The sequence below is a fragment of the Portunus trituberculatus genome, chromosome 43, assembly GCF_017591435.1.
Source record: "Portunus trituberculatus isolate SZX2019 chromosome 43, ASM1759143v1, whole genome shotgun sequence".
In the NCBI taxonomy this organism is placed as follows: domain Eukaryota; kingdom Metazoa; phylum Arthropoda; class Malacostraca; order Decapoda; family Portunidae; genus Portunus; species Portunus trituberculatus.
In genome coordinates, this window is record NC_059297.1 from 11,899,900 (window position 1) to 11,917,511 (window position 17,612).

The 17,612-nt window shown below is 38.0% G+C and overlaps 1 protein-coding gene across 13 annotated transcripts in view; it reads left to right on the forward strand.

Annotated features, from left to right (window-relative positions):
- Positions 1-17,612, forward strand: part of LOC123518079 (serine/arginine repetitive matrix protein 2-like) — a 121,181-nt gene that overhangs the window by 50,456 nt on the left and 53,113 nt on the right. For 12 of the 13 annotated variants that reach the window (XM_045278674.1, XM_045278680.1, XM_045278667.1 and 9 more), the window contains exons 4-7: positions 2,683-2,803; positions 13,664-13,815; positions 14,129-14,194; positions 14,506-14,625. In XM_045278674.1, the coding sequence (XP_045134609.1) occupies positions 2,683-2,803; positions 13,664-13,815; positions 14,129-14,194; positions 14,506-14,625 (459 nt within the window). The remainder of the gene's footprint in view (positions 1-2,682; positions 2,804-13,663; positions 13,816-14,128; positions 14,195-14,505; positions 14,626-17,612) is intronic. The other variant, XM_045278673.1, reaches the window with a different exon arrangement.

Genomic DNA, 17,612 nt, shown 5'->3' on the forward strand with positions numbered 1-17,612 from the left:
TAGAACTCAGAGCTGGGAACGGAGTGCACAAGTGTTGGAAGACAGCACCATTTTTGTCCATGGTCTTCATGAAATTCTTTATTAAACCCAGCTTGATATGAAGAGGAGGAAGATGCATCTTGTTCATGTCTACCAGAGGATTTTCTTGAACACTGTGTTCACCAGGCACGAAATTGCTCCTAGATCCACAGTCCTTCTGCTTGTAGTGCTTGGATACAGCCCAACTGTCCCAGAGTCAGATAAAACAATAGTACTTTGTGAAGCCCGCTTGCATACCCATAAAGAGCCCAATAACCTTGAGGCCACCACAGAGACTCCACTGGTACTGGTTGTACTTGACAGCTTCTAAATGGAGCTTCATATTATCACATGACTCCTTTAGATGGACTGAGTGGGCAATGGGAATGCTGGGGTATTTATTCCCATTGTGCAGAAGTACAGCCTTGAGACTTCACTTGGAAGAGTCTATGAAAAGATGCCAGTTTGAGGGATTGTGTGGGAAACCAAGGAAGGTGAACAAGGCAGAGACATTTGTGCAGTAGCACAACAGGACATGTAAATTTTCTAAAAAGACCACAATTAATAAATTTCTAATTAAAAAAATCACACAATGTCCTATATAGGCCATGTATGGTAGTCCTGAATGTATGTACATATTCATGTACATGTATACATGTACAGGTAACTCTCGATTTACACGATAGATGCGTTCTAAGAGGCATTGCGTATTTCAATTTCGCGTAAAACAAACTTGTAATTCTCATAAGAAACAATAGATAATAGGGGGAATGTGGGATGTGGTCCAAATCGTGTATAAGCAAACCGATCCCGCAAATTTAATTAATTATAATATTTTTTTCGGTTGTGTATTAACAAAAACTTGTAAATTAAACACGTAAATCAAGAGTTACCTGTATATCTCAAAAACAAGTGATGATTGAAAATTGGTTTCAAATCTGAATCAGTACCTCAAAATTAGGCTATAACAACTATTTTTATGCTTGTCTCAATTCATCTGTTAACCTGTGTAATCAAACAAAATGTCAGGAAGAAACTGAGATGAAGATAAATATAAAATCTGAGAACAAAGAGATCAGTTTGATATAATTTGATATATGTGATAAGTGGAAGATGTCATATGAAAAAAAGATAGCCAAACACTTCTGCCAGTGAAGAATTAATGGAAAAAGGAAAGAAAATTATGATAAAATGTGAAGAGATAATGGTTTCTGAGAAAAGAGGAAAACAAAAGAAGGGTAAGGGATGTTAAAAAAATAAAATTAAAGAATAAGAGAAATAGTGAATGGGAAGAGAACAGAATGAAAAGAAAAGATGAAAGATGTTATAGGAATGATATTAAACAAAAGAAAAAATGTTTGGTAAAATAATAGAAACAGAAAAGGAATGTTGAGGGATGCCATATGAATAAACCAGAGGAATAAGAGAGAAAAGCCAATAGGTTAGGAACACACTGTGAAAAAGAAATAAGCCAGAAGAAAGACAAACAACACCAACAGGATCAGGGAGTGCAAGAAAGTGCAATGTCAAGTGAATGGGAGATGAAGAGAAAGGAGAAGCAATGGAAGGAGAATGAATCATGAGGGAAAGTCAGTAAAAAAAATGATAAATTTGAGAGACATTCTGTATTAGACATGCTGCTATGAATAGATAGCAGGGGAATAGTTTTTTCTATGATTCCTAACCATTCTGTGGCATTTCTTATTGTTCTAGAAGCATCTTATTGTTCTAGAAGCATTTTCAAGCATGAAACTGGCTAAAAGAAATGTTAAGTTCATCCTTTTAATACTTTTTTTCTTCTTTCTTGCTAATGGTTAGAAAGACTCTTTAATGTAGGGAATTGTTACCTATCACAGTAAAACGGCAAAATATGTTTCTCTTCTGTTATACTAGGGTGTTATTATTTAACACTATCAGCATAACACACTCAGGAAACATAAGCGGAAGTCTTACAGTGTAGCCAATACGCTCAGAGAATATGATTAGAAGTATTACACTGTAGCTTATAGACTCGTGTATGCATGTTTAATTCTCTACAGCACCTTAATCTTGGTACTTGATTTTAATATGTACCTGGTTGACATCACATATGGGATAGCAGCTGAGAAAAGGAGTCAATATGCATACCTATATTTATAGTTGCATTAGTATTCTGTCACACCCTTCTTCTCCTCCTCCTCCTCCTCCTCCTCCTCCTCCTCCTCCTCCTCCTCCTTCTTCTTATATTCTTTCATTTTTCTTTGCATGGTGCATCAGTACATTCCAAATATAAGAATTGTGGAATCTGAAATAGTTACAGTCCCAAGCGTTCTTAGTACAGTATTCTCAACCTATACTAGTACATTCCAAAACAAGATTATCTTTGTTTTTAAATCTCATATTGGTAATACATAACTTTTTACCTTATCAATTTATTCATATTACAGTATTTATTTAAGTATTTATTTTGACATAATTCATTTTGTAAGGTACTTTTTCAGACTTACCTTTCTGTCTTTTTTTTTTCAGGCATTTCCATATTTTCTCTCAAATTATCCTGTAAACCACCTTGATAACATTGAGAACATCAAACTGCAGTTTTCTTTATCTTTAAGCCAACAATGATTCTTATTTTTTTTTTATGTGTTTGTTGATCTTTTTCAAACCTATATCATGTGTTGGCAGGTGGCCATCAAGACCATCAAGAAGGCCAAGATTGAGACAGAGCAGGACCTCATACGCATCCGCAGAGAAATCCAGATTATGTCATCTGTTCAGCACCCACAAATCATCCACATCTATGAAGGTGAATATCTCTTGCTTGATCTCACACAATCACACACACACACACACACACACACACACACAGGAAAGTTGGATGTGTGTAGATATGGAGACGGGGCCACACGAGTATGATACCCAGGCCCTGTAAAATTACAACTAGGTGAATACACACACACACGAACAGAGAAGGGAGAGAGGGGATCTGATACAAGTTTATAAATTGATCAACGGAATGGATAAAGTGAATAATGAGGAACTGATTCTGATAGAAGAATATGACATTCGAAGCACAAGATTGCATAGTAAAAAATTGAGGAAGGGAAGATGTCTGAGAGATGTTAAAAAATACAGTTTCCAGCAAAGATGTGTTGAGACTTGGAACAGTTTGAGTGAAGAAGTGGTGTCAGCAACGAGTGTGCATAGTTTTAAAGAAAAATTGGATAAGTGTAGATATGGAGACAGGGCCACACGAGCGTAAAGGCCAGGCTCTGTAAAACTACAACTAGGTAAATACACACGAACAAACACATGAGAACCATCATTGCTTGACCTAGTTTTCACAAAGAAACCAGAGTCCCCTCCAATTATACAATACCTTAATCCAGTGGGGAAAAGTGATCATGTGACATTAGATATGCAAATGCAGGAGGAAGATGAGATAAGTTATAGAGAGAACTATAAAAGAGAGAGATTAAATTATGCAAAAGCAGATTTTTTTAAATTAAGGATTTATTTTGCTGATATTGAGTGGAGTAATATTATGTGCAGAAAGACTGTACAAGAGAAATATGATATATTCTTACAGAAATACAATGGAGTAAAAAAGTTTGTTCCTGTTTATAATGCTTGGTACAATGCTAGATGCAAACAAGAAAAAAAAAAGCAAGATAAAGCGTGGAAGAAACTTAATGCAGGGAAATGACTATAACAAACGGCAGAACAAAGATACTAGAAATTAATATATTAGAGTAAGGAGAGAGGAAGAAAGAAATTTTGAGAAAGAAGTAGAAAGATAAAAGCAAAGATGAACTCAAACTTTTCTACAAGTTTATAAATGGCAAAACAAAGAATAAGGAAACAATTGAAAAAATAATTAAAGAAGGGAAGACATACCAAACAGAGAAGGAAATGTGTGAAATAATGAATGAGAGCTTCAAAACAGTGTTCACTGCAGAAGATGATTTCACAAAACCTAATAGGACATTGGATTGCCAAGGATTACTTACAGGAGATTACAGTGCACAAGGAGGACATTGGAAGATTACTAGACAGGTTGGAAGTCAGAAAAGCAATGGGACCAGATGGTGTATCAGGCTGGGTGTTAAAAGAATGTAAAGAACAATTACTGGATCCAATTTGGGTAATAATTAAAAGTTCAATAAATGAAGGGAAAGTTCCACTAGAGTGGAAGAGAGCCAACATAATACCGATATTTAAAGGAGGAAAGGCAACTGAACCACTAAACTACAGACCAGTGTCAGTTACAAGTGTCGCAGGGAAGTTATGTGAAATAATTATCAAAGAAAAATGGGTTAAATTTCTAGAAGAGGAGCAAGTCATATCAAACAGACAATTTGGGTTCAGGACAGGGCAATCATGTGTATCAAACTTATTAAGCTTCTACTCGAGAGTTATTGCAGGACTTGAAAACAGAGATGGATGGGTAGACACAGTATACCTGGACATTAAAAAGGCTTTTGATAAAGTCCCGCACGGAAGACTTCTTTGGAAACTAGAGAACATAGGAGGACTGCGTGGAACCTTGCTCGAATAGACATGAGATTATTTGAAGGATAGGGAAATGAGAACTGTGATCAGAGATATATACTCATCTTGGGGCAAAGTAACTAGCGGAGTGCCACAAGGGTCAGTGTCAGCCCCCATTATGTTTCAAGTTTATGTAAACGACATTCACATTGGGATAAACTGTTATATAAATTTATTCGCTGATGATGCAAAGTTGCTAAGAGTCATCAAAACCAGAGAGGACTGTCTGCTGTTGCAGGAAGATCTAAACAAGATCTATGAATGGAGCAAGAAATGGAAATTGGAGTTTAATGCCAAGAAATGCCATATAATGGAACTAGGAAAGAGTAAAAGAAGACCAGTATGGAACTATTTGATGGGAGAGGAACAAATAATAAAGACTAAAGAGGAAAAAGACGTTGGAATGATCATAAAAGAAAATCTGAGCCCTGATAAACACATAAGCAAGATATTTGGACTATCATATAAGATGTTGACTAATATAAGAGTGGCATTTCATTGCATGGATAAAGATATGATGAAAAAAATCATCACAAGCATGACACGCCCAAGGCTGGAATATGCAGCAGTGGTGTGGTCTCCTAGCTCTAAAAAGAATATAAGAAAATTGGAAAGGATACAGAAGATTGCTACAAAGATGGTGCCGGAATTAAAGGACCTCACATATGAAGAACGACTGAAGGAAATGGGACTGCCAAATTTATAAGATAGAAGAGAACGCGGGGACCTAATAACAATGTATAAGATAGTAAATGATATTGAAAAGATAGACAAAGAAGACCTGGTGCTGTTGACGGAAGAAGATGGAAGGACAAGAGGACATGAAAAGATCAGGATGAGGCAGTGTGTGAAGGATAATGGAAAATAGTTTTCCACACAGAATGATGGAAAAATGGAATGCACTGGATAATGGAATTGTCACAGCACATAGTGTGCATAACTTTAAAAAAAATTAGATAAATGGAGATATAGAGACAGGACACTATGAGCCCCACTCGAACCCTGTACAGTACAACTAGGTAAACACACACACACACACACACACACACACACACACACACACACACACACACACACGGGACATCGTCGATGGCGGAGGTGGTCGCTGAGCTCCAGAGCAATCATCTATAATTCTACAGTTACCTAAGAGTAACCAAGGTGGGAAAGGAGCTGGTAATGTTTGTCCCGTCTCCATATAGTCATGTTAACTGTTGATTAGCAAAATAATGTCCAGTGAAGGTAAATATAAACTGTAGCCTGCGTTTGAGCCATCAGCTGGTTTGTTTACGTCTGCGCAACATGGCGGCCGTGAACTCGAAAGAGGAATCAGACTTCACAGGGTTTCAAGGAATAATGGAGAAGAGCACTTATGTGAAGAAAATTCTGGAGTTAGAAGGTAAAATTGAAAAACTGTTTGAAAAGTATGAGGGCCTGGAAACGAGTTATGACAATGTAAAGAGAGACTGTGCCGATATGAAGAAGGAAAATGCAGCACTGAAAGAGGAAGTTAAGCTAATTAAAGTGAATTGCGAAAATGTGGAGAATCTCTAGGAAAAGTGATGGAGAAGCAGGCTGAATGGAAAAAAAGTCAGGAAGTGGAAAGAAAGGAGGTAAATTACAAAGTTGCAAGTCTGGAAAAGGAAATCAAAGAGTCAGGGAGAAAACTTTGGGCCTTGCTGAAATTATAGATCAACAGATCATAGAAGAGAAGATAGCTGAGAAAGTGGTGAAGGTTATTAAGTCAAATGAGACATTGGTGAGGGAAACTGTAGACAAAAGAGATGTGTGGTGATATTTGGTGTGGAGGAGGATAAGACACCGAGTAAAATGGAGAGAGAAAAACATAAAAAGGTGATAAATAATATCATTAATGTGGTGCAAGAGGAGGAAAAGACCTAGTACAAGAAATAGAGGACTTCCATAGAATTGGAAAGTTCACAAGAGAAGGTATGAGGCCAATAAGAATCAAACTTAAGTCACAAAAGGATGTAGATGAATTGGTGGAGAAGTCATGGAGGCTAGCCCAGCAGGAAACAACAAGGAAGATTTGGTTGAGAAGAGATCTCGGTGAAAAGGAAAGAGAAATGTTAAATGAGTTGAGAAAGGAGGCTTTGAAAAAAATGAAGAGAGGACAGAAGAAGAGAAGAAAGAGTTTTTCTGGAGAATCTTGGATATGAGACTGAGGAAGTGGTTCATAACCCAGAAAAGTACAGCAAGAAAGGACTAAAGAAACTTACATATGAGCGAAATGTAATGTATTCCAACATAAATGGAGTGATATCGGGATTTTAGAACTCAACGATTACTTGAGGGACAAGAACCCAGATATTGTGGGTCTTACTGAAACAAAACTGAGAGAGGAGAAGACCTGATGAAGGTTGGAGAAGGGAAATATAACGTTTGGAAAAGAAATAGAGTAGGTAAGATGGGAGGAGGAGTGATGTTGCTGGTTAAAAAAGATATAAAGGTGGATCAAGTGAAAGAAGGTATGGGAAAGGCAGAAGTGCTAAAGATCAGAGCAGAAACTAATGAAGGAAAAAGAGGCACTACATAGTGGTGTACGTACCACCTAAGACAAATGCATGGTCAGTACAGGAATATGAAGAAATGATAAGTGATACAGGAACATGTCTGGAAGAAATGTTGGGTGGCTGTGAACGAACTATAATGATGGGAGATTTTAATTGTAAAGAGGTGTGTTGGGAGGACTGGTCAATGGAAGGATCAGAGACAACATGGGAAATACACTATTGACACTGGCAATGGAAAATGTGTTAACTCAGTGGGTCAAAGAAGATACTAGGTTTGGAGGAGAGGAGCATCGTCAAGACTGGACTTGGTCTTTAGTACAGAGCCAATGGTCATTGAGGAGATGAGGGTGGAGTGCCCTTTAGCAAAGAGTGATCATGCAGTTTTGGAGTTCAAGGTGATAGACGAAGAGAAATCTAGAAGAAATGAAGAATATAAAGTGGGAAGATGGAATTATGCCAAGACAGATTTTGGAAACCTAAAGAAATTCTTTCAAGAGACAAATTGGATGAAATTCAAGAGTGCTAAGGAGCAAATGAAAAGTGGAAGGAATTTATAAAAATATACAAAGAAGGTGAGAAAAATTTGTACCAATAAGACAACATAGAGAAGTTGGAAAGCAGGACTGGTTTAACGATAGATGTGAAAAGGCTAGAACAAGAAAAGAGGATGCATGGAAGAGGTGGAGAAGGAAAAGACGGATTAAGCAGTGGGAAAGTTACAAAAGAGCAAGAAATGAATATGTGTTGATTAGAAGAGAAGAAAGAAAGAAACAAGAAAAGGATATAATTGATAAATGTAAAGACCAACCAAGGCTTTTTACAGACATGTGAACAACAACATCAAAAATAGAGAAAGTATTGAAAGTTTAGAAGTAAATGGAGTATGCAGTGAAGATCCCAGGAAATGGCAGAGGCTATGAATGGATGCTTTCGGAAGGTATTCACAAAGGAGACTGCTTTTGACAAACCACTGGTAATGGAACAGAAAGGGATTATGAAGGAGTTTCAAGTAACTGTGGAGGAGATCAAGAACATGATGGGGAGTTTAGAAGTGAGAAAAGCTGTGGGACCTGATGGGGTATCAGGATGGATTTTAAGAGAATGCAGGGAGCAATTGGCAGAAAAAGTTTGTGAAGTAATTGATGCCTCATTAAGGGAAGGTGTAGTGCCCCAAGACTGGAAAAGAGCTAACATTGTCCCAATCTATAAATCAGGTAACAAGAGAGACCCATTGAACTATAGACCAGTGTCACTTACAAGTGTGGTAGCTAAGATGTGTGAGAGGGTGGTGAAGAATAGATGGACAGACTTCTTGGAGAAAAATGACATACTTTGTGAGTGTCAATTTGGTTTTAGGAAAGGGCGTTCATGCACGACAAACCTGATATGTTACTATTCGAGGGTGATAGATGTAATACAGGAAAGAGATGGTTGGGCTGATGGAATATATCTGGATTTAAAAAAGGCCTTTGATAAGGTACCACACCAGAGACTGATCTGGAAACTTGAAATGGTAGGAGGAGTGCATGGCAGTTTACTAAAATGGATGGAAGACTTTTGGTAGGAAGAGAAATGAGAACAATAATTAAGGACAGACCATCAGAATGGGGATTGGTGGAGAGTGGAGTTCCACAGGGATCAGTGTTGGCACCAGTAATGTTCGCAGTCTACATAAATGACATGGTGGATGGGGTGTCCAGTTATGTGAGCCTATTTGCAGACGATGCAAAATTGTTAAGAAAAGTGAGATGTGACAAAGATTGCGAACTACTCCAGGAAGACTTGGACAGAATATGGAAATGGAGCTGTACATGGCAAATGGAGTTCAACACGACAAAATGCAAGAAAATAGAGTTTGGCAAGAGTGAAAGAAGAATCAGGAGTATGTACAAGATAGGAAATGAAGACATAAAACCAGTCATGAAGAAAAAGACCTTGGGGTGACAATTACCAATGACCTATCGCCAGAGAGACATATAAACAAAATAATTGGAGAAGTATTGAACTTATTGAGGAACATAAGAGTGGCGTTCGTATATTTAGATGAAGAAATGATGAAGAAAATAATTACTGCAATGATAAGACCGAGGCTTGAATATGCAACAATACAGTGGGCTCGAACTTAAAGAAACACATAAGGAAACTAGAGAAAGTACAGAGGGCTGCAACAAAATGGTGCCTGACTTAAGAGATTTGACTTATGAAGACAGACTGAAAAGAATGCAACTTCCAACCCTGGAAAACAGAAGAGAAAGGGAGACCTGATAGCAATATACAGAGTGATGATTGGCATGGAAAAAATGGATAGGGAAGATCTGTGTATGTGGAATGGAAGAATGTCGAGAGGGCATGGGAAAAACTAAAATGGCCACTTATAGGAGAGATGTGAAAAAATATAGCTTCCCTCATAGAAGGGTGGAAGCATGGAATAGTTTAGACGTGGAAGTGGTCAACGCAAGGAATATTCATGATTTTAAGAAAAAGCTGGACATTAATAGATATGGAGACGGGACAACACGAGCATAGCTCTTTTCCCGTATGTTACAATTAGGTAAATACAATTAGGTAAATACACACACACACAGACCAAACAGGGATTACAGGCTGGGTGGTGAGAAGATTGAAGAGACCAATGAGGAGAAAGACTTAGGAGTAACCATGCAAAACACTCTGTCACCGGAGAAACACATTAACAAGATATTTTGGAAAACATATAACATACTCCAAAATATTGGCCTTGCATTCCACTACCTAGATGAAGGAATGATGAAGAAGATATTATGCACCTTAATAAGAGACCCCAGTTAGAATATGCAGCTTGCGTCTGGTCACCGCATATGAAGAAATATGTGAAGAAGGTGGAAAGGGTACAGAGGATGGTACCAGGCCTCAGGGAGTTAGACTATGAGGAAAGACTGAGGAAGCTGGGGCTGACCACACTAGAAGAGAGAAGAACAAGAGGAGACATGATAACTATGTATAAATTGGTGAACAAGATTGACATACTGGACAGAGAATTGATAAAGGTGACCGCAAGTAATTACCTCCAAGGACATGGAAAAAAACTAATAAAGGACATCTGTCTAAATGACGTGAGAAAGTAAAGTTTCCTGCATCGTAGTATTAATAAGTGGAATAAACTGAGCAGTGATGTCGTTGACGCGGTGTGTGTTAATCAGATGAAAAAGAGATATGACAGGAGTGGACAAGGAGACAGGACACAGAGGGCTTAGCTTGTAATACACAAATAGGTAAATACACACACACACACACAGATTCATAAATGGAAAAATTAGGCAAAAAGAAACAATAGAAAGGTTAAAGGGAGAGAACGGGATGGTGGAAGACCCAAAAAGTATGGCAGAACTATTAAATAATAAATTCCAGGAGGTCTTTACTAAGGAATCCAAATTTGAAAGGCCACAGGATAATAGAGAGACAGTTTATATGAAAGAGATTAAAGTAACCAAGCTTGAAATAAAAGAGTTAATGAAGGAACTGGATGAAGAGAAGGCAATGGGACCAGATGAAGTCTCAGGCAGAATACTGAAAGAATGTAGGGAAGAACTAGCAAGTCCTATATACATCATAAAATGCTCAATAGAAAATGGAACAGTACCAGTAGAATGGAAAAAAGCTGAGGTGGTTCCCATATATAAGAGCGGAAGGAAGGAAGAACTTTTAAATTACAAACCGGTATCACTAACTAGTGTAATATGCAAGATGTGTGAAAGAATAATAAAGAAACAATGGATCGAGTTCCTTGAAGACAAAAAAATAATATCAAATAGCCAATTTGGTTTTAGAAAACAACAGTTGTGTGTAACTAATTTATTGAGTTTCTATTCTAGAATAGTTGATAGAGTACAAGAGAGAGAGGGATGGGTTGACTGTATTTATTTGGATTTTAAAAAGGTGTTTGACAAAGTGCCACATGCAAGATTACTATGGAAGTTAGAGAAGAAGGGTGGCTTAAAAGGAAGCACATTGAGATGGATAGAAAATTATTTGAAGGGGGAGAGAAATAAGGATGGTAGTTAAAGATATGAAGTCCAAGTGGAGAGCAGTAGAAAGCGGAGTGCCACAGGGGTCAGTATTGGCACCAATACTTTTCCTCATTTATATTAACGACATGCCAGAAGGTGTGAACAGCTACATAAATCTGTTTGCAGATGATACAAAACTGTGCAGAGTTATAAAGCAAAAAGAGGATTGTGAAATACTGCAAGAAGACCTAAATAAGATCTGGGAATGGAGTGAAAAGTGGGAAATGGAATTCAGTGTGAACAAAAGCCATTTTATGGAAATGGGAAAGAGAGTGAAAAACAACCTGTGGGAATCTATAAGGTGGGAGATGGAGTAGAACTGGAGAAAGTAAAAAAGGAAAAGAACTTAGGAGTGACGATGGAAGAAAACAATCAACCAGTAAGCCATATTGATAGAATTTTTAGAGAAACATATAATTTGCTAAGGAATATTGGAGTAGCATTTCACTACATGGACAAAGAAATGATGAAGAAATTGATAAGTACTATAATAAGACCCAGATTGGAATATGCAGGAGTAGTGTGGACCCCTCATAAAAAGAAACATGTAAGGAAGTTGGAGACTACAAAAAATGGCTACAAGAATGGTTCCAGAATTTGAAGGGATGACTTATGAGGAGAGACTAAAGGCTATGGATCTACCAACCCTGGAACAAAGAAGGGAGAGAAGAGATCTGATACAAGTTTATAAATTGATCAACAGAATGGACCAAGTGGATAATGAGAAACTGATCCTGAGAGAAGAATATGACATCCGAAGCACAAGATCGCATAGTAAAAAGCTGAGAAAAGGATGATGTCTGAGAGATGTTAAAATATAGTTTCCCACAAAGATGTATTGAGATGTGGAACAGTTTAAATGAAGAAGTAGTGTCTGCAATGAGTGTGCATACTTTTAAAGTAAGATTGGATAAGTGTAGATATGGAGACGGGGCCACACGAACATAGAGCCCAGGCCCTGTAAAACTACAACTAGGTAAATACACACATACACACACATACACTGCGTAGTGTAGTGGTTAGCATGCTCGGCTCACAACAGAGAGGGTCCGGGTTCGAATCCCGGAAAGCAGCAAGGCAAATGGGCAAGCCTCTTAATGTGTAGCGCCTGTTCACCTAGCAGTAAATAGGTAGGGGATGTAACTCAAGGGGTTGTGGCCTCGCTTTCCCGGTATGTGGAGTGTGTTGTGGTCTCAGTCCTACTCATAGATCGGTCTATGAGTTCTGAGCTCGCTCCATAATGGGAAAAGGCTGGCTGGGTGACCAGCAGACGACTGTGGTGAATCACACACACACTAAAACTGCTAATGGTGTTTTAATATCAAAATGCTGTTATCAGTATACTTTTCAATAGACACAGTGAATCTAGGTTAATCATGCCTTGTAAAGAATTACATAGAAGTAGCCCACAACTCTCAGGTCCTTGGGTCCAAACAGATGGCCAGTTCTTGACTTAGACCAAGGACTGTGTATACCTCCCTCCTTGACTTGATCAGAGGAGTATCAAATAGCCATGAGATCTATTTAGTGGTGATTTGAACTTCATGTATATGTATTAGATTTCTTTCTTCACAACTCCTCTGCTCCAGACATTCCTTTGAAACATTCTTAGGAAACAAGCATCATATACAGGAAGACAAATAACTCAAGTGGAGCATGCCAGCAACAACTCTGATTGTAAAGCCTATTAATTGGGTATATGGATTCTTAGCTTTCCCTCTGAATTACTCCTGTTGTAGACATCCCTTTGAAACACTCTTAGGAACAAGCATCATATACAGGTAGATAGATAACAGAGGCAGACCATGCCAGCAACAAGTATAGTGCCATTGGTGCTGCAGTGTACTCAACACCACCAGGTCTTGCCACCAAACATGGGCAGGATCCTCACAGAGCACTTATGAATCCCTTTACCACTTCACCACACTTATTCAATGCTATTATTGGTGTCTGCACTGAGGAAGAATGCAAAACATGCTGAGTAAATGTCTGAGTGCTGTTAATTTTAGGAAAGGGATTCTGTTCAGTGAAAATTGACCTAATCAATATTGTGACAATTCTGCAAGTAGAAGTATTAGTTGGGTTCACCTCAAATAATTGCCATAACCTCATAATCATAATTATCCTATTGACAAGCAAGGTCTGTGTATACATGGTTTAGCATTTGTCATCTGGTGATAAATCAACAAGCTGTGTCATGTGTATCTTATCTGTCTGGTTTTGTACGTATGATGACCATACTCAGGACCTCACTTCTTCATGTCATCTGTTCACTCACCCAACACCTGGAAATTGTGAAATGGTGCTCATTGTAGAATGTAAGATAAGTTCATCATTATCAATTTCTTTAATTCCACCATAGGGACAAAAGTCTCCTTACCCTTTATTACTTAACTCTGGGCTGACTGTCTATCCCAAGTCACATCAATAAAATAATCCTTCCATCTCTCCATCTAATCTTGTAGATGCTTCTCTTCCACCATTCATTGGCTGTCACTATACAGTTTCATGACACAGGAATCTTTTCTATATTCACAGTATTTGAGAACCGTGAGAAGATGGTGCTTGTGATGGAGTATGCAGCTGGTGGTGAGCTGTATGACTACTTGAGTGAGCGCAAGGTGTTGTCTGAGGATGAGGCAAGGAGGGTATTCCGCCATGTGGCCTCAGCTACTTATTACTGTCACAAGGTGGGTTGCATGGTTGTGACTCTTCCTTAGAGGAGGTATGTGGTGACTTACTAAGTCACCAGAATTGTGTAATTATTATTTTTTTTTCATTTGCTTTAGAGAATAGAGAAATACATAGATTTGACTATTGTATTTATGATTTATTGGTAAGTGTCCTTTCCAGAATATAACAAAACTTTTTTCCATTTGTAATGCACCTCAAATGTTTCTATTTATAGATATTTGCCCTTTCCTGTTGATCTAACAAAAACTAATATTCTTTATCCTTAAGATAGTTTTTCCATCCAAACCAAATGTCTGTTTTGCTTTTCAGCACAAGATTTGTCATCGGGATCTCAAACTCGAGAATATCTTACTTGACCTTGAAGGAAATGCCAAGGTGAGCTTTTTTTTATTACAAAAAAGTGACTAGCCAGAACTTAAATCCCAAATCATATAAATTTCTCTTTTTAATAGTTCAAGTCATAGGAACTTAAGAAAAAAAAATAAGGTAAAGTGAATGGATGAAGAAAAGTGGCAAAGCAAATGTATGAAAGGATGACAGGTCAGGCAGAGGTAGGATGAGTATGAAGTGGATTGACAGAATATTAAAAGAAAAGTTACAGTAAAAATAAATTAATATTAAGCATTGAGGAATGAAAGTATTTGTTTGTGGCCATTCTGTAAAGGAACAATACACTCTCTCCTCAGATTGCAGACTTTGGACTGTCCAATGTGTTTGATGAAAAGCATCGTCTGGACACCTTCTGTGGCTCTCCACTCTATGCCTCTCCTGAAATTGTCAAGGGCATCCCATACGTTGGCCCAGAGGTAATGTTTTGACAAAGAGGTACATATTACCAACATTAGAGTCAAGAGAAAGGAGAGTAATTAAAGCAGAAGTGAAATTAAATTTTCTATTCAGAAGCTAAGGGGAATTATTCTTTCTCTTAATATACTTAGTATACTACTATGGTTAGGAAATTATTTTATCTTTTGAAATACATACTCTGTTTTCTTTGTCTTCATGTGTGAATTCTTTCTTTTTTCCTTTCTTTTATTGATTTTTTTTTTTTTTTTTTTTTTTTTGTGTGTGTGTGTGTGTGTGTTTGGGTGTGTGTGTGTGTGTTTGTATTTACCTAGTTGTATTGTACAAGGTTTGAGCGGGGCTCATAGTGTCCTGTCTCCATATCTCCATTTATCTAGTTTTTCTTTAAAGTTATGCACACTATGTGCTGTGACAATTCCATTATCCAATGCATTCCATTTTTCCACCGTTCTGTGTGAAAAACTGTATTTTCCAATATTCTTCACACACTGCCCCATCCTGCTCTTTTCATGTCCTCTTGTCCTTCCATCTTCTTCCGTCAACAGCACCAGGTCTTCTTTGTCTATCTTTTCAATATCATTTACTATCTTATACATTGTTATTAGGTTCCCATGTTCTCTTCTATCTTGTAAGGTTGGCAGTCCCATTTCCTTCAGTCGTTCTTCATAAGTGAGGTCCTTTAATTCCGGCTCCATCTTTGTAGCAATCTTCTGTATCCTTTCCAATTTTCTTATATCTTTTTTAGAGCTAGGAAACCACACCACTGCTGCATATTCCAGCCTTGGGCATATCATGCTTGTGATGATTTTTTTCATCCTATCTTTATCCATGTAATGAAATGCCACTCTTATATTAGTCAACATCTTATGTGATAGTCCAAATATCTTGTTTATGTATTTATCAGGACTCAGATTTTCTTGTATGATCACTCCAAGATCTTTTTCCTCTTTAGTCTTCATTATTTGCTTCTCTCCCATCAAATAGTTCCATACTGGTCTTTTCTTACTCTTTCCTAGTTCCATTATGTGGCATTTCTTGGCATTAAACTCCAATTTCCACTTCTTGCTCCATTCATAGATCTTGTTTAAATCTTCCTGCAACAGAAGACAGTCCTCTCTATTTCCTTTTTCTAGCCATAATTTCCTCTACAGCCACTTGAGACCTCATTCTCACCTTCATTGTGTGTGTGTGTGTGTGTGTGTGTGTGTGTGTGTGTGTGTGTGTGTGTGTGTGTGTGTGTGTGTGTGTGTGTGTGTGTGTGTGTGTGTGTGTGTGTGTGTGTGTGTGTATTTACCTAATTGTATTTACCTAATTGTAACATACGGGAAAAGAGCTATGCTCGTGTTGTCCCGTCTCCATATCTATTAATGTCCAGCTTTTCTTAAAATCATGAATATTCCTTGCGTTGACCACTTCCACGTCTAAACTATTCCATGCTTCCACCCTTCTATGAGGAAGCTATATTTTTCACATCTCTCCTATAAGTGGCCATTTTAGTTTTTCCCATGCCCTCTCGACATTCTTCCATTCCACATACACAGATCTTCCCTATCCATTTTTCCATGCCAATCATCACTCTGTATATTGCTATCAGGTCTCCCCTTTCTCTTCTGTTTTCCAGGGTTGGAAGTTGCATTCTTTTCAGTCTGTCTTCATAAGTCAAATCTCTTAAGTCAGGCACCATTTTGTTGCAGCCCTCTGTACTTTCTCTAGTTTCCTTATGTGTTTCTTTAAGTTCGAGCCCACTGTATTGTTGCATATTCAAGCCTCGGTCTTATCATTGCAGTAATTATTTTCTTCATCATTTCTTCATCTAGATATCTGAACGCCACTCTTATGTTCCTCAATAAGTTCAATACTTCTCCAATTATTTTGTTTATATGTCTCTCTGGCGATAGGTCATTGGTAATTGTCACCCCAAGGTCTTTTTCTTCATGACTGGTTTTATGTCTTCATTTCCTATCTTGTACATACTCCTGATTCTTCTTTCACTCTTGCCAAACTCTATTTTCTTGCATTTTGTCGTGTTGAACTCCATTTGCCATGTACAGCTCCATTTCCATATTCTGTCCAAGTCTTCCTGGAGTAGTTCGCAATCTTTGTCACATCTCACTTTTCTTAACAATTTTGCATCGTCTGCAAATAGGCTCACATAACTGGACACCCCATCCACCATGTCATTTATGTAGACTGCGAACATTACTGGTGCCAACACTGATCCCTGTGGAACTCCACTCTCCACCAATCCCCATTCTGATGGTCTGTCCTTAATTATTGTTCTCATTTCTCTTCCTACCAAAAGTCTTCCATCCATTTTAGTAAACTGCCATGCACTCCTCCTACCATTTCAAGTTTCCAGATCAGTCTCTGGTGTGGTACCTTATCAAAGGCCTTTTTTAAATCCAGATATATTCCATCAGCCCAACCATCTCTTTCCTGTATTACATCTATCACCCTCGAATAGTAACATATCAGGTTTGTCGTGCATGAACGCCCTTTCTAAAACCAAATTGACACTCACAAAGTATGTCATTTTTCTCCAAGAAGTCTGTCCATCTATTCTTCACCACCCTCTCACACATCTTAGCTACCACACTTGTAAGTGACACTGGTCTATAGTTCAATGGGTCTCTCTTGTTACCTGATTTATAGATTGGGACAATGTTAGCTCTTTTCCAGTCTTGGGGCACTACACCTTCCCTTAATGAGGCATCAATTACTTCACAAACTTTTTCTGCCAATTGCTCCCTGCATTCTCTTAAAATCCATCCTGATACCCCATCAGGTCCCACAGCTTTTCTCACTTCTAAACTCCCCATCATGTTCTTGATCTCCTCCACAGTTACTTGAAACTCCTTCATAATCCCTTTCTGTTCCATTACCAGTGGTTTGTCAAAAGCAGTCTCCTTTGTGAATACCTTCCGAAAGCATCCATTCATAGCCTCTGCCATTTCCCTGGGATCTTCACTGTATACTCCATTTACTTCTA